At 41.5% G+C, this 13,874-nt stretch overlaps 1 protein-coding gene across 1 annotated transcript in view; it reads left to right on the top strand.

The window, feature by feature from the left end:
* Positions 1-13,874, top strand: part of PLD5 (phospholipase D family member 5) — a 328,471-nt gene that overhangs the window by 225,967 nt on the left and 88,630 nt on the right. The window contains exon 4 of the mRNA XM_082702199.1: positions 8,341-8,452. Coding sequence (XP_082558325.1) covers positions 8,341-8,452 — 112 coding nt within the window. The remainder of the gene's footprint in view (positions 1-8,340; positions 8,453-13,874) is intronic.

Genomic DNA, 13,874 nt, shown 5'->3' with positions numbered 1-13,874 from the left:
ATTGTCCCCAGGCCTGTAACTCCTACACCCTGACATCTGACACACTGGGCTCCATTTAATTACTTATCATTTATTTCCAGCACTTATGAAGGTCCCTGACCCTTAGCAAAACCCAGTGAATGTATTAAATGAAATTGCTTTAAACACCCTTCTCTCAGTTCTGGGCCTCCTTTTATTTGAGAATAATAGCTGATGCTGGGAAATAGACAAGAAAATGACATATCTTTGTTTATATTCCTGGCAGACTTTGTATATTTCAGTAATTATAGTAAGTAAATAAAATTTCAGTTAAGTTTTTTAATTAAAAAAAAAGAAAACTCAGCAAATACAGTACTGAAACTTTCAGTAAATATAGAGAGTAAATAAGAGATCAGTCTTGTAGATAATCAAACTAATTGGTTAAATAAAAAGCTAGGAAATTGAGTCCAGAGGGGATCCACGTATATGTGGTTTTATGTCTTAAATCATAAAGAAAAAAAATCAAGGGAAGTATATTGCTTTGAAAGGACATTGTGGCTTACAGTAAATCCTAGTCTTGTTTTCTCATGACTGGATCATCACTTGCTTAGTATCTTTAATCAGTCCTTTGAAACTTTGATTTAAACTTTCTGTGCACATATAGACACTTGTACATGTATGTGCACGGGCAGATAACAGCATCCCTAAGACACAAAGTCTCTTTCTCTCTCTCTCTTTTCTCACAAACACGCACACGCACATTCTGGTGCTTATGTTAGGATTAGGGATTGGGGAATGCATTCTAGGTGGGATTGCTGAGTGGAAGACAGCAATGTCAGAGTACCCTTTCCCCCAGTCGCCAAAAGGAGTCAAGGTTGCCACTCCTAAGTTGTTTCCCATCTCCTGAGTACACAGCTCCCCACATTTCTTCGTGTTGGGCTTCCCATGAAGCATCTCTTCACATCCGCCAGCCTGACTTTGCCCAGATTTGATTAGGCTTTTGGCTTTTCCTCATTTTTAATATTTTTTGTAGAGTACACCCACTAACCCTTCCCCTCTTGTCTGCATGGCAAATATTTTATTCCAGAATTTTACTGTTTTTCATCTAGTTGGTGGTATCTTTTGCAATATAAATTTTTTTGTCTTTTGTAACTCTGTATATCTTGTATCGCTTCTATGTAGCTAATTTGTATATTAGTTTCGAGGCCACGCAAAGTGCCACAGACAGGTGGCTTAGAACAGCAAAAATTCATTTCGTCCCAGTTCTGGAGGTTCCGAGTCTGTGATCTCTTTCCCTGGGCTGAGACCTAGGTGTCACCAGAGCTGTGCTCCCCCCAGAGACTCCTGCAGCCTCCACTACTGGGGGGATTATACTTCCCACCCCTTCCTGCATGTGGCAGCTGCCAGTGTACCCTTGTGTCACTTGCTGCTGTGTCCCTCCAGTCTTCAAGGCTGCCATCCTTGAATACCTCTGCTCTGTCTTCATGTACCCATCTCCGCAAGGGGTGGCCATTCCCTTCTGCCTCTCTCCTACAAGTACTGCTTGTGTCTAGGGCCCTCTTCAATGATCTAGGATAATCTCATCTCCAGGTCTTTAATCATCCCTGTGAAGATCCTATTTCTAAAGAAGGTAAAACTTACATCCTCCAGGTGAGGACGTGACATCTTGGGGAGACATTATTTAGCCTCCTGTAACTAAGCTAAAGTTCTCCCTACTTGTACTATGTACAAGACTGTACATACCTGTCCTTGAATAGTTTTTTCTTGAAAAGATTGGTATGATTTTTGGTTTTGCTTTTATTTTGTCAGGGTTTTTTTTAAAGATTTTATTTATTTGGGAGAGTGAGCAGAGTGAGACAGTATGTACTGAGTTGAGGGAGCAGCAGAGGGAGAGGGAGAAGCAGACTCCCTGCTGAGTGGGGAGCCCAATGCTAGGCTTGATCCCAAGACCTTGGGATCATGACCTGAACCCAAGGAAGATGCTTAACTGACTGAGCCACCCAGGTGCTCTTGTTTTTGTTTTTATTTTGTTTTGTTTTGTTTTAAAAGACTGACTTACTCATTTGAGAGAGAGAGAGTGGGCAATTGAGTGGGGGGAGGAGCAGAGGGAGAGAGAGAATCCCAAGCAGACTCCCCATGGAACATCAGCCCAAGCTCTTGGGGCTCAATCTCATGACCCAAGATCATGACCTGGGCTGAAACCAAGAGTCAGATGCTTACCCGACTGATCCAGCCAGGTGCCCCAGTATTGCTATGTTTTTATTCTGCCTGAAACATACTTTTCTCTGTGGTGTAATATAAGGATCCTTTCACTTATGCCAGATTAAACTACTTGATCTTTTTCAGACTGAGTTAAAATAACACCTTTATTATTGATAGAATTGTGTGTATACCATTTTTGGATCTTCTGTTCCCTTATCTGTTATCTATTCCTGTGCTTCTAACCATGTTGATATGATTACTGTGTATTTGTAATTTTTTTTTAAAGATTTTATTTATTTATTTGACAGAGATCACAGGTAGGCAGAGAGGCAGGCAGAGAGAGGAGGAAGCAGGCTCCCTGCTGAGCCCCAATGCGGGGCTCGATCCCAAGACCCTGAGATCGTGACCTGAGCCGAAGGCAGAGGCTTAACCCTCTGAGCCACCCAGGCGCCCTGTAATTTTTTTTTTATAATGCTGAAGGCATGTACACTTATAAATTTCTCTGACACCAGATACTGCCTTCATTTCATGGCTTTGCTGTGAAGTTCTCCACTATTGATAGCTTTCTAGAGAATATAGAAATTCACTTTTCTTTTCTCCTGTGACGTACAGATGATCTAAGAGTGAGTTTTTAAATTTTCAAGTAGATATGATGTGTTTTATGTGTCACGCGTTAATGGTCTATTTCTCATTTTCTTAAATTATAAGTAAAGAGTGAAGCTGGTAGAACATCTCCCCTCAACTGGTTTTCTTGGGTTTTTCTTTAACAGCCGTTACAGAACCGATTTTTATAATGTTCTCAGGACAGACCGTCGCTTGGAGGGATTTGATATATAGAATGAGAAATATGTATAAATGTAGACACATAATCAAGTTTACTGATAATATTCAATTTTCATATATTCTCATTTATCCCTTATTAGATCTACCCCTTTTTGAGAGACCTATTTTGAAGCATTATATTGTGGTTGTGTTTTAATTGCATTACTGTTAGCTTTTGCTTTACATATTTCGCTGCTGTGTTGTTTGGCACATACCAGTCGATGGCTGTCACTGCTCCATAAATATTGCCACAACAGAATAAGGCCGTACTCTTTCCCATCTAATACTTTTAAGCCCTCCTAACTCTTACTCTAATTTTTACTGAGATTCTTTGTCCTGTTGGCTGCAGATCAGTGTTCTGCGGCTTCTTTTCACTCTCACCTTAATAAGGAGACTTCTTAAACAATTTTTTCCCTAAACCTACCACCCTGTGAGATTGTAATACCACAGATACATTGTGTGTTTGTTGTATTTATATACATGTCTTATTTATAGAATAAACTTACACACACACACGAACCAATGCAACCCCTTATTTATTTATTTATTTATTTATTTGATAGAGAGATCACAAGTAGTCGGAGAGGCAGGCAGAGAGAGAGAGAGAGAGAGAGAGAGAGAGAGAGAGAAGCAGGCCCCCCCGCTGAGCAGAGAGCCTGATGCGGGACTCGATCCCAGGACCCTGAGACCATGACCCGAGCCAAAGGCAGAAGCTTAACCCACTGAGCCACCCAGGCGGCCCAACACAATCCCTTTCAAATAATAGTGCTTCCCACTGAAAATCACGTAATAGGTTCTCAGTACAACAGTAGAACTTCCCTTGTAATGTGTCTGTCCTATTTCAAGAATCCTTCTGTAGCAGCTACGTCAAACACATACCATTTTCTCCTGTTCATCACGTGTTCTCCCTTTCATCCTCCTCAGTGGTGGGTAGTATTATTTACAGTCTGATTAGAGACTTTCCTTGAATATGTTCCTCATATGGGTCATGTAGGTAATACAGTCTCTAAAAGAGATTTTACTGTATATATCTGCAAATATTTCTTTCTTCCTTTTTTTTTTTTGACCTTGGCAGGTCAAATCTGAGTAAAACATTTGCTTGTTCTAGTTTATTCTTTTTTTTTTTTTAAGATTTTTATTTATTTGACAGAGAGAAATCACAAGTAGTCGGAGAGGCAGGCAGAGAGAGAGAGAGAGAGAGAGAGAAGCAGGCCCCCCGCTGAGCAGAGAGCCTGATGCGGGACTCGATCCCAGGACCCTGATATCATGACCCGAGCCGAAGGCAGCAGCTTAACCCACTGAGCCACCCAGGCGCCCCTGTTCTAGTTTATTCTTTATCGGAGTCTGTGGCCACCCTGTACTGGCTTAATGCTGCAGGTGACTGGCTCCTGCCCATCGGATCCATTTTGCTCGGGAGGTAGCTTGTTTTGTTCTGTTTTGTTTTGTTTTTGGCCAGAAGTCTGTAAGAATTCCTCTTTCTCCTTGGTATTGATCGATTGCATCGACTGTGCCTAGACGGGTCTTTCTGCACTGCATTGCCTTCATCCTTCAGTTATCTTTTCAACAGGTAGATTTAGGCCTTTCCTAGTGGGACAGTTTCTCTTCTGTTACTTGAAAGCTTATTCTTTCTGCCTCTTGTTTTCTTCCAACACCTCTATTAGCCATGTGTTATATATCCTTGATTTATCTATCACCCTTTTCTTCCCTATTACCCTTATGTTTCTGTGTGCATGCCCCTCTGTGCTTTGAAATATTTCTTCCGTTAGATCTTCAAGCTGTAATTTGGGTCTCGACAGTGGCCTTGCTGTTCTTTAATTATACTTCTAATTTAATTCTAAAATCGTTAGAGTGTTAGTCCCAGCCAGACTTATCTGTCTTTGCATATAACAACGTTGTGTTTTAGCTCCAGTTCCATATTCTCCAGTAGCCTGTCTCGTCAGGTGCTTACTGTGTTCAAGCGTCTTCTCTCTTATTGGGCCCCTTACATGCATCTGTATTTGACTTTATCAGATTATTAGTGGCTTCTTCCTTTTAGGTGAAGAAGGGGCAGTATTAGGTGGTTAACTAGTCCTCCCCCCCCACCCCCGTACTTCATACTCCAACCCCTAGGCAGTCTGCTTGGGCTTAATCGGCTTAAATTGCTCAACGCGCCTCAACCACTGACTATCTTCAAGATGATTTATTTAACTTGGAAATTTTGCCTAATGTTTCTCATCAGAAAGAGCACATTTTTAAGTTAGTTGACCCTTGGGGGCATCTGGGTTACTCAGTCATTAAGAGTCTGCCTTTGGCTCAGATCCTCATCCTGGGGTCCTAGGATGGAGCCCTGCATAGGGCTCCCAGCTCCACAGGGAGTCTGCTACTTCCGCCCTGCTTGTGTTCTCTCTCGCTTTCTCTTTCTCTCTGTCAAATAAATAAATAAAATCTTAAAAAAAAAAAATTAGCTGACCCTTGAACAACATGGGAATTAACGGGGGATAACCCACTGCATAGTCAAAAATCTGCATGAAACTTTTGACTCCCCAAAACTTGATACTGATAGCCTCCTGTTGACCAGAGCCTGACTGATAACAGAAAGAGCCAACTAACACATACTTTGTATGTTAGATGTACATTAACATAAGCTAAGAAAATATGTTAATTAAGAAGATGCTAAGGCTGGGAAAACATTTTTACAGGACTACCCTGATTGTTGAAAAAGAAAAAAAATCTGCATATAAGTGGACCCATGCAGCTCAAACTCCTGTCGTTCAGGAGTTTCTGATGTTTAAAAACCAAAGAGGTTTTTGTATTCCTTTATGAAAACTCAGCGAGAGGATTTAACTCAGCAGTGAAGCCCTCAGAGGAGATCTCTCTCAGTGTTTCATACTCTCTGTGCTTCATACTTTTGTTACTACATTCCGAATGTCTTATCAAAAATGTGCAGATAGGAAGGTAAGACACTGTAAACAGGGGAGAACTTCACCCACCCAGGCCCAAGTTCATTACAGTAAGTACTATAATTAACAATTTTAAGAATCCTTGGGGTAAGTCATCAGCACATACTAACAGGAAAAATTAGCTTTATTTAATGACAGTCTGCCAGTATCTGTGAACTTGGGAGTTTCTATTTTCATCTATGTTTGAGAGCTCTGGTCTTCATTTTAAATCTCACAAAAATAACATAGTGGGAATCAATTTAAGGCACACAGCCAGAAATACAGATAGGTTAGAAGATCTCTTACATTTCACTGGTGCAAGATCTATTGTTAACTAAGAGCAGGGGGGGGGGGGGACATGCATTTGTGTAAAAACTGTGGCTTATTACCGGTAGAGTCTCCCAAAACACAACGCACATAAGCCTTTTCTCTGTGTGAAGGGAAGAATACAGGCAGTTTGACCGTGAGGCTGGGCTCCAGAAATCTGGGCCATGCAGACATCCCCAAGCCTCCAAGGGTGTGTGACAAGATTACAGTCCGCAAGTCCATGGGGTACCAGAGCTGACGAGGAAGGCTGTGTTGGTGATAACCCCGCAGGAGAACCACAGCTCCCCGCCACCTGGCTATCCTTCTCGGCCTCTATCTGAGCCCCTGGCTGCCGGGTACTTCCCGCTCCTGCAGGAAACCTGAAATCCACATAGACCCTGCAATCTACAAGGCGGCTGCTGTTTTCTTTCTTCCCTCCTCTGCCTCTCTGTGTGTTTTTCTCTTGTTCAACACCCCCCCCCTCAATCTCTTTTAAATAAATAGTGGACACCAGCCTGGTACACTCATTCCACCCCTCCCCAGAACACCTGCTCCTCAGGGAGCCTGCCTCCAGGCTCTGGGTGCGGAGTAATTCATGAGCTCCACTTTGGGCCCCTTGATTTCCATGCTTAGTTAGAGGAAGGGAGGCTTATGTCCCTGCCATGGGGTGCAGTTCCCACTCCGCCCTCTGGTACTCAGGGATGAGAGAGCACTGGCCATCTGGGGCCCCCGCTCCAGGCCAGCAGGGCTGGATTACACCAAACATTGCCCTCCTGCTACGTGGCCCTAGGACTGTCCTGCCGGCTTGCTCTCCTTACCCTCCAAAGTCTCGGACTTGCATCTTTGGCTTCTCTGCTTTCTGAGGCTGAAGTGCAGGAATCCTGCATCCACACCCTCCCTTCCCTCCCATCCTTTGTACCGAATCTTTATTAGTTATTAATGGTCCATCCTTATCAAAGCAGGATAAGACTTTGCCACCTGGGGGCCATGAAGACCAAACCTTATTGCCTGTCCCACCCCGGAAGGCATTTGAGTTTGTGGCTGAATAACAAAGTTCTCCAAAATCAATAAAAGAAGACCAGTTCCTTTTATGATAGGAGAGGGAGTCTGTGAACACACACAAGGGAAAATAAACGAGCTAAGGTTGCTGCCCCCTCACCTGAGACGGTGTAATTGCTGAGGACCTGCCCCAGCGCAGTGTCCCGGAGATGACAATTTCTTATAAAAATGTAATGCTTGTGAAAATCTTATGTAAGCAAAGCTTTATGTTTTATTTTTTATTTTTATTCCAGTCATTTTTGGGTTGTGCTAGTAATGACAGATGGCTAGGGCAGAGCGTTAGTTGAATTCTGTAAAAAGGGGTTTTAAACCAGAAGGTGAATTCAGGCAAATCACCTATAAGTAGCCGTGACTTTCCCCATCAGAGCTTCCACTGAAAGGATACTTACCTACTACTAATTCCTTTAATTCTCACAAAAAACCTTTTAAAGTACATGTTATTTTTATCTACATTCTACTGAGGAAGAAGCTAGAGATTAGTGAGAAGAAACACAGCTTATACATTGGAAAACCAGCTGGAATCCAGGTCTCTCTAGGCCCAAACACAACTTTATAATAGTCTCTGCCGCCTCTTCCAGTGTAGATGAGGTCAGAACGGAAAAGGAAAAGAAGAGTAGATTGGCACTGTAGCATTGAACTGGGAATTGCAGTGATTGTCACTCGGAAAACACAATGTAATCTGTGTTCATGCTACTGCTCCGGTTCTAGAACTCGTCTGAAAGAATTGTCCACGAACGCTAACTGCTGAAACGCTTCCCTTTGAAAGTTTGAATGAATCGGGGCGCCTGGGTGGCTCAGTGGGTTAAAGCCTCTGCCTTCGGCTCAGGTCATGACCCCACGGTCCTGGGATTGAGCCCCCACATTGGGCTCTGCTCGGCCGGGAGCCTGCTTCCCTTCCTCTCTCTCTCTGCCTGCCTCTCTGCCTACTTGTGATCTCTGTCAAATAAATAAATAAAATCTTTAAAAAAAGAATTTGAAGGAATAGTTTTAATTGTTAATACATTTATTTATACCTATCCTAAGTAGCATACTTTAGGTTTTCTGACTTTCCTCATCTCTGAATATTTTTTTCTAGGGTCAACGTCTTTTTGAAAAGTTGCTCCAACTGACTTCACAAAATATTGAAATCAAGCTAGTGAGTGATGTGACCGCCGACTCAAAGGTATTAGAAGCCTTGAGATCAAAGGGTAAGGCCAAGGTCTCTGCGCTACTCTAGCCCCGGGGTGGGGGGGTTCCCTGAGGACGGCTCTCATTCTGCCTAAAATAATACGTGACTTCTTGATGGTCAGCCCATTGCATGAAGTTCACTTCTTGTTTCTCCTTTGAAAAATAACCCAATTAAAGCCTATAAATGAGAGACCTAATTAATCAATACTACTGGGAGGTTTTAAATAGTGTTGTTGCGTATGGGTTGTTGCAAAATAATCTACTAGGCATTAAAGGATAATTAACTAGAAAGAAGACTCTTTCCCTCTCTGAACATTGCAATGATAGGATTCAAGAGCCACTTCTCATTCGAACAAACATTGGATTTCTGTTTTTCTCTTGCCCTTCAAATGGAAGTCCTCCTCATGCCCCAACTTCTTTTAAAACATTATAGTCAGATGGAGGCGTCTGTGAAACCCAAGTAATTCCACAGAGAATATCATTCACAGGCCACTTTGTGATTTGTCTCTAAATCCCACAAAGACCTGGAGGAATCCTTAGGAAATAACTTCCTTGACTTTGCTGTGTCTTCACTAACACAACTGTTCCTTCCAAATACTTCTCACGGGTTTATCAGAATGTTGGCCCTGTATTTTACTACTGGAGCTGTAAGCCTCTGAATGTAAATGGCAGGTGTGGGCCCATGAAAATGCTCACGCTACCAGGTGTCCCCAGGAGAAGACGAGGCTTTGACCCCAGGGAGCAGCGTTGCGTCTCCTGTGTGCTATTTAAACATGCTGGGCGGTGTTGCTTGTTATCTTCCCTGGATTATTAAGTGAAAACACTTTCTGAAAAATGTACCAGGCTATGAAGCAAAGGGCTGAGCCCAAGGAGTCTTTCCTTCTGCAAGAGAAAACTTGGAAGCAATAAAACCTAAGGGACGATATAAATACACAGAATACATAACTGTGGTCGGACTCAGGTGTATTGTTTTTTCTATGCATGGGAAAATCAGGGTAACTTAGGAGCTACTGTTAGGCCTGAAAAGCTTCACTGTGCTTCCTGAGCACAGGATATTTTTGAAACACTAGAAAATACATAGTTCAGTGGATGAATGTGAATTAGAAATGTGTTCTTTTTTTTAATTGTGTTATGTTAGTTACCATACAGTACATCATTAGTTTTTGATGTAGTGTTCCATTATTCATTGTTTGTTTCTCACACCCAGTGTTCTGTGCAATCCGTGCCCTCCTTAATACCCATCACCGGGCTAAGCCATCCGCCCCCTCCCCTCCCCTCTGAAACTCTGTTTGTTTCCCGGAGTCCACAGTCTCTCGTGGTTCATCCCCCACTCTGATTTCTCCCCCTTCGTTTTTACCTTCTCCTCTTGTTCTCCATGCTATTCCTTATTCCACAAATAACTGCAATCATTTTATAATTTACTTTCTCTGTTTGTTTTATTTTACTCAGCATAATCTCTTCTAATCCCATCCAAGTTGATGCAAAAGTTAGGTATTCATCCTTTCTGATGGCTGCCTAATATTCCATTGTATATATGGACCGCATCTTCTTTTTTTTTTTTAATTAAATCTATTTATTTTCAGCATAACAGTATTCATTATTTTTTCACCACACCCAGTGCTCCATGCAATCTGTGCCCTCTATAATACCCACCACCTGGTAACCCGACCTCCCACACCCCCGCCACTTCAAACACCTCAGATTGTTTTTCAGAGTCCATAGTCTCTCATGGTTCACCTCCCCTTCCAATATCCCCCAACTCCCTTCTCCTCTCCAACTCCCCATGTCCTCCATGCTATTTGTTATGCTCCACAAGTAAGTGAAACCATATAATAATTGACACTCTCTGCTTGACTTATTTCACTCAGCATAATCTCTTCCAGTCCCGTCCATGTTGCTACAAAAGTTGGGTATTCATCCTTTCTGATGGAGGCATAATACTCCATAGTGTATATGGACCACATCTTCCTTATCCGTTCGTCCGTTGAAGGGCATCTTGGTTCTTTCCACAGTTTGGCGACCGTGGCCATTGCAGCTATAAACATTGGGGTACGGATGGCCCTTCTTTTCACTACATCTGTATCTTTGGGGTAAATATCCAGGAGTGCAATTGCAGCGTCATAGGGAAGTTCTATTTTTAATTTCTTGAGGAATCTCCACACTGTTCTCCAAAGAGGCTGCACCAACCTGCATTCCCACCAACAGTGTAAGAGGGTTCCCCTTTCTCCACATCTCCTCTAACACATGTTGTTTCCTGTCTTGTTAATTTTCGCCATTCTAACTGGTGTAAGGTGATATCTCAATGTTGTTTTAATTTGAATCTCCCTGAGGGCTAGTGATGATGAACATTTTTTCATGTGTCTGATAGCCATTTGTATGTCTTCATTGGAGAAGTCTCTGTTGATATCTTCTGCCCATTTTTTTAATATGATTGCCTGTTTTGTGTGTGTTGAGTTTGAGGAGTTCATTATAGATCCTGGATATCAACCTTTTGTCTGTACTGGCATTTGCAAATATCTTCTCCCATTCCATGGGTTGCCTCTTTGTTTTTTTGACTGTTTCCTTTGCTGTGCAGAAGCTTTTAATTTTGATGAAGTCCCAAAAGTTTATTTTCGCTTTTGTTTCATTTGCCTTTGGAGACCTATCTTGAAAGAAGTTGCTGTGGCTGATATCAAAGAGATTACTGCCTATGTTCTCCTCTAGGATTCTGATGGATTCCTATCTCACGTTGAGGTCTTTTATCCATCTTGAGTTTATCTTTGTGTATGGTGTAAGAGAATGGTCGAGTTTCATTCATCTACATATAGCTGCCCAGTTTTCCCAGCACCATTTATTGAAGAGACTGTCTTTTTTCCACTGTATATTTTTTCCCATTTTGTTGAAGATTAATTGACCATAGAGTTGAGGGTCCATATCTGGGCTCTCTACTCTGTTCCACTGTCTATGTGTCTGTCTTTATGCCAGTACCATGCTGTCTTGGTGACCACAGCTTTGTAATAAAGCTTGAAATCAGGTAAAGTGATGCCCCCAGTTTTATTTTTGTTTTTCAACATTGTTTTAGCGATTCGGGGTCTCTTCTGATTCCATACAAATTTCTGGATTATTTGCTCCAGCTCTTTGAAGAATACCGGTGGAATTTTGATCGGAATGGAATTAAAAGTATAGATTGCTCTAGGCAGTATAGACATTTTAACAATGTTTATTCTTCCAATCCAAGAGCATGGAATGGTCTTCCATCTTTTTGTGTCTTCTTCAATTTCCTTCATGAGTGTTCTGTAGTTCCTCAAGTACAGATCCTTTACCTCTTTGGTTAAGTTTATTCCCAGGTATCTTATAGTTCTTGGTGCTATAGTAAATGGAATCGATTCTCTAATTTCCCTTTCTGTATTTTCATTGTTAGTGTATAAGAAAGCCACTGATTTCTGCACATTGACTTTGTATCCTGCCACGTTGCTGAATTGCTGTATGAGTTCTAGTAGTTTGGGGTGGAGTCTTTTGGGTTTTCCATATAAAGAATCATGTCATCTGCGAAGAGAGAGTTTGATTTCTTCATTGCCAATTTGGATACCTTTTATTTCTCTTTGTTGTCTGATTGCTGTTGCTAGGACTTCTAATACTAAGTTGAACAAGAGTGGTGAAAGTGGACATCCTTGTCTTATTCCTGATCTCACCGGGAAGGCTGCAAGCTTTTTCCCATTGAGGATGATATTTGCTGTGGGTCTTTCATAGATAGATTTGATGAGGTTCAGGAATGTTCCCTCTATCCCTATACTTTGAAGCGTTTTAATCAGGAATGGATGCTGGATTTTGTCAATTTCTGCATCAATTGAGAGGACCATGTGGTTCTTCTCTCTTCTCATATTGATTTGTTGTATCACATTTATTGATTTGCGAATGTTGAACCATCCTTGTAGCCCAGGGATGAATCCCACCTGGTCATGGTGGATAATCTTTTGAATGTGATGTTGGATCCTGTTTGCTAGGATCTTGTTGAGAATCTTAGCATCCATATTCATCAGTGATATTGGTCTGAAATTCTCCTTTTTAGTAGGGTCTTTGCCTGGTTTGGGGATCAGGGTAATGCTGGCTTCATAGAAAGAGTCTGGAAGTTTTCCTTCTGCTTCAATTTTTTTGAAACAGCTTCAGGAGAATAGGTGTTATTTCTTCTTTGAAAGTTTGGTAGAATTCCCCAGGGAAGCCATCAGGTCCTGGGCTCTTGTTTTTTGGGAGGTTTTTGATCACTGCTTCAATCTCGTTACTAGATATCGGTCTATTCAGGTTGTCGATTTCTTCCTGGTTCAATTTTGCGAGTTTATAGTTTTCCAGGAATGCATCCATTTCATCAAGGTTGCTAAGCTTATTGGCATATAACTGTTGATAATAACTTCTGATGATTGTTTCTACTTCCTTGGTGTTCATTGTGATCTCTCCATTTTCATTCATAATTTTATGAATTTGGGCTTTCTCTCTTTTCTTTTGGATTAATGTGGCCAGTGGCTTATCGATCTTATTGATTCTTTCACAAAACCAACTTCTAGTTTCATTGATATGTTCTACTGTATCTTTGGTTTCTACCTCATTGATCTCAGCTCTAATCTTGATGATTTCCCTTCTTATGTGTGGAGTTGGTTTGATTTGTTGTTGATTCTCCAGTTCTTTAAGGTGTAGAGAAAGCTGCTGTGTGGATTTTTCAATTTTTTTGAGGGAGGCTTGGATGGCTATGTATTTCCCCCTTAGGACTGACTTTGCTGTATCCCATAGGTTTTGGACCGAAGTGTCTTCATTCTCATTGGTTTCCATGAATTGTTTCAGTTCTTCTTTGATCTCCTGGTTGATCCAAGCATTCTTAAGCAAGATGGTCTTTAGCTTCCAGGTGTTTGAGTTCCTTCTGAACTTTTCCTTGTGATTAAGTTCCAGTTTCAAAGCATTGTGATCTGAGAATATGCAGGGAATAATCTCAGTCTTTTGGTATCGGTTGAGTCCTGAGTTGTGACCCAGTATGTGGTCTATTCTTGAGAAGGTTCCATGTGCACTTGAGAAGAATGAGTATTCTGTCGTTTTAGGGTTGAATGTTCTGTATATATCTATGAGGTCCATCTGTTCCAATGTGTCATTCAATGCTCTTGTTTCTTTATTGATTTTCTGCTTCAATGGTCTATTTCTGAGAAGAGGCGTGTTAAGATCTCCTACGATTAGTGTATTCATATCAATATGACTCTTTATCTTGATTAACAGTTTTCTTATGTAATTAGCTGCTCCCATATTGGGGGCATAGATATTTACAATTGTTAGATCATCTTGGTGGATAATCCCTTTAAGGATTATGTAGTGTCCTTCTGTATCTCTGACTACAGTCTTTAGTTTAAAATCTAATTTATCTGATATCAGAATTGCTACCCCAGCCTTCTTTTGAGGCCCATTGGCATGAAAAATGCTTCTCCA

This window comes from Mustela nivalis (assembly GCF_964662115.1).
Source record: "Mustela nivalis genome assembly, chromosome: 16".
Taxonomy (NCBI): domain Eukaryota; kingdom Metazoa; phylum Chordata; class Mammalia; order Carnivora; family Mustelidae; genus Mustela; species Mustela nivalis.
This window is presented reverse-complemented; position numbering and strand designations above follow the sequence as displayed.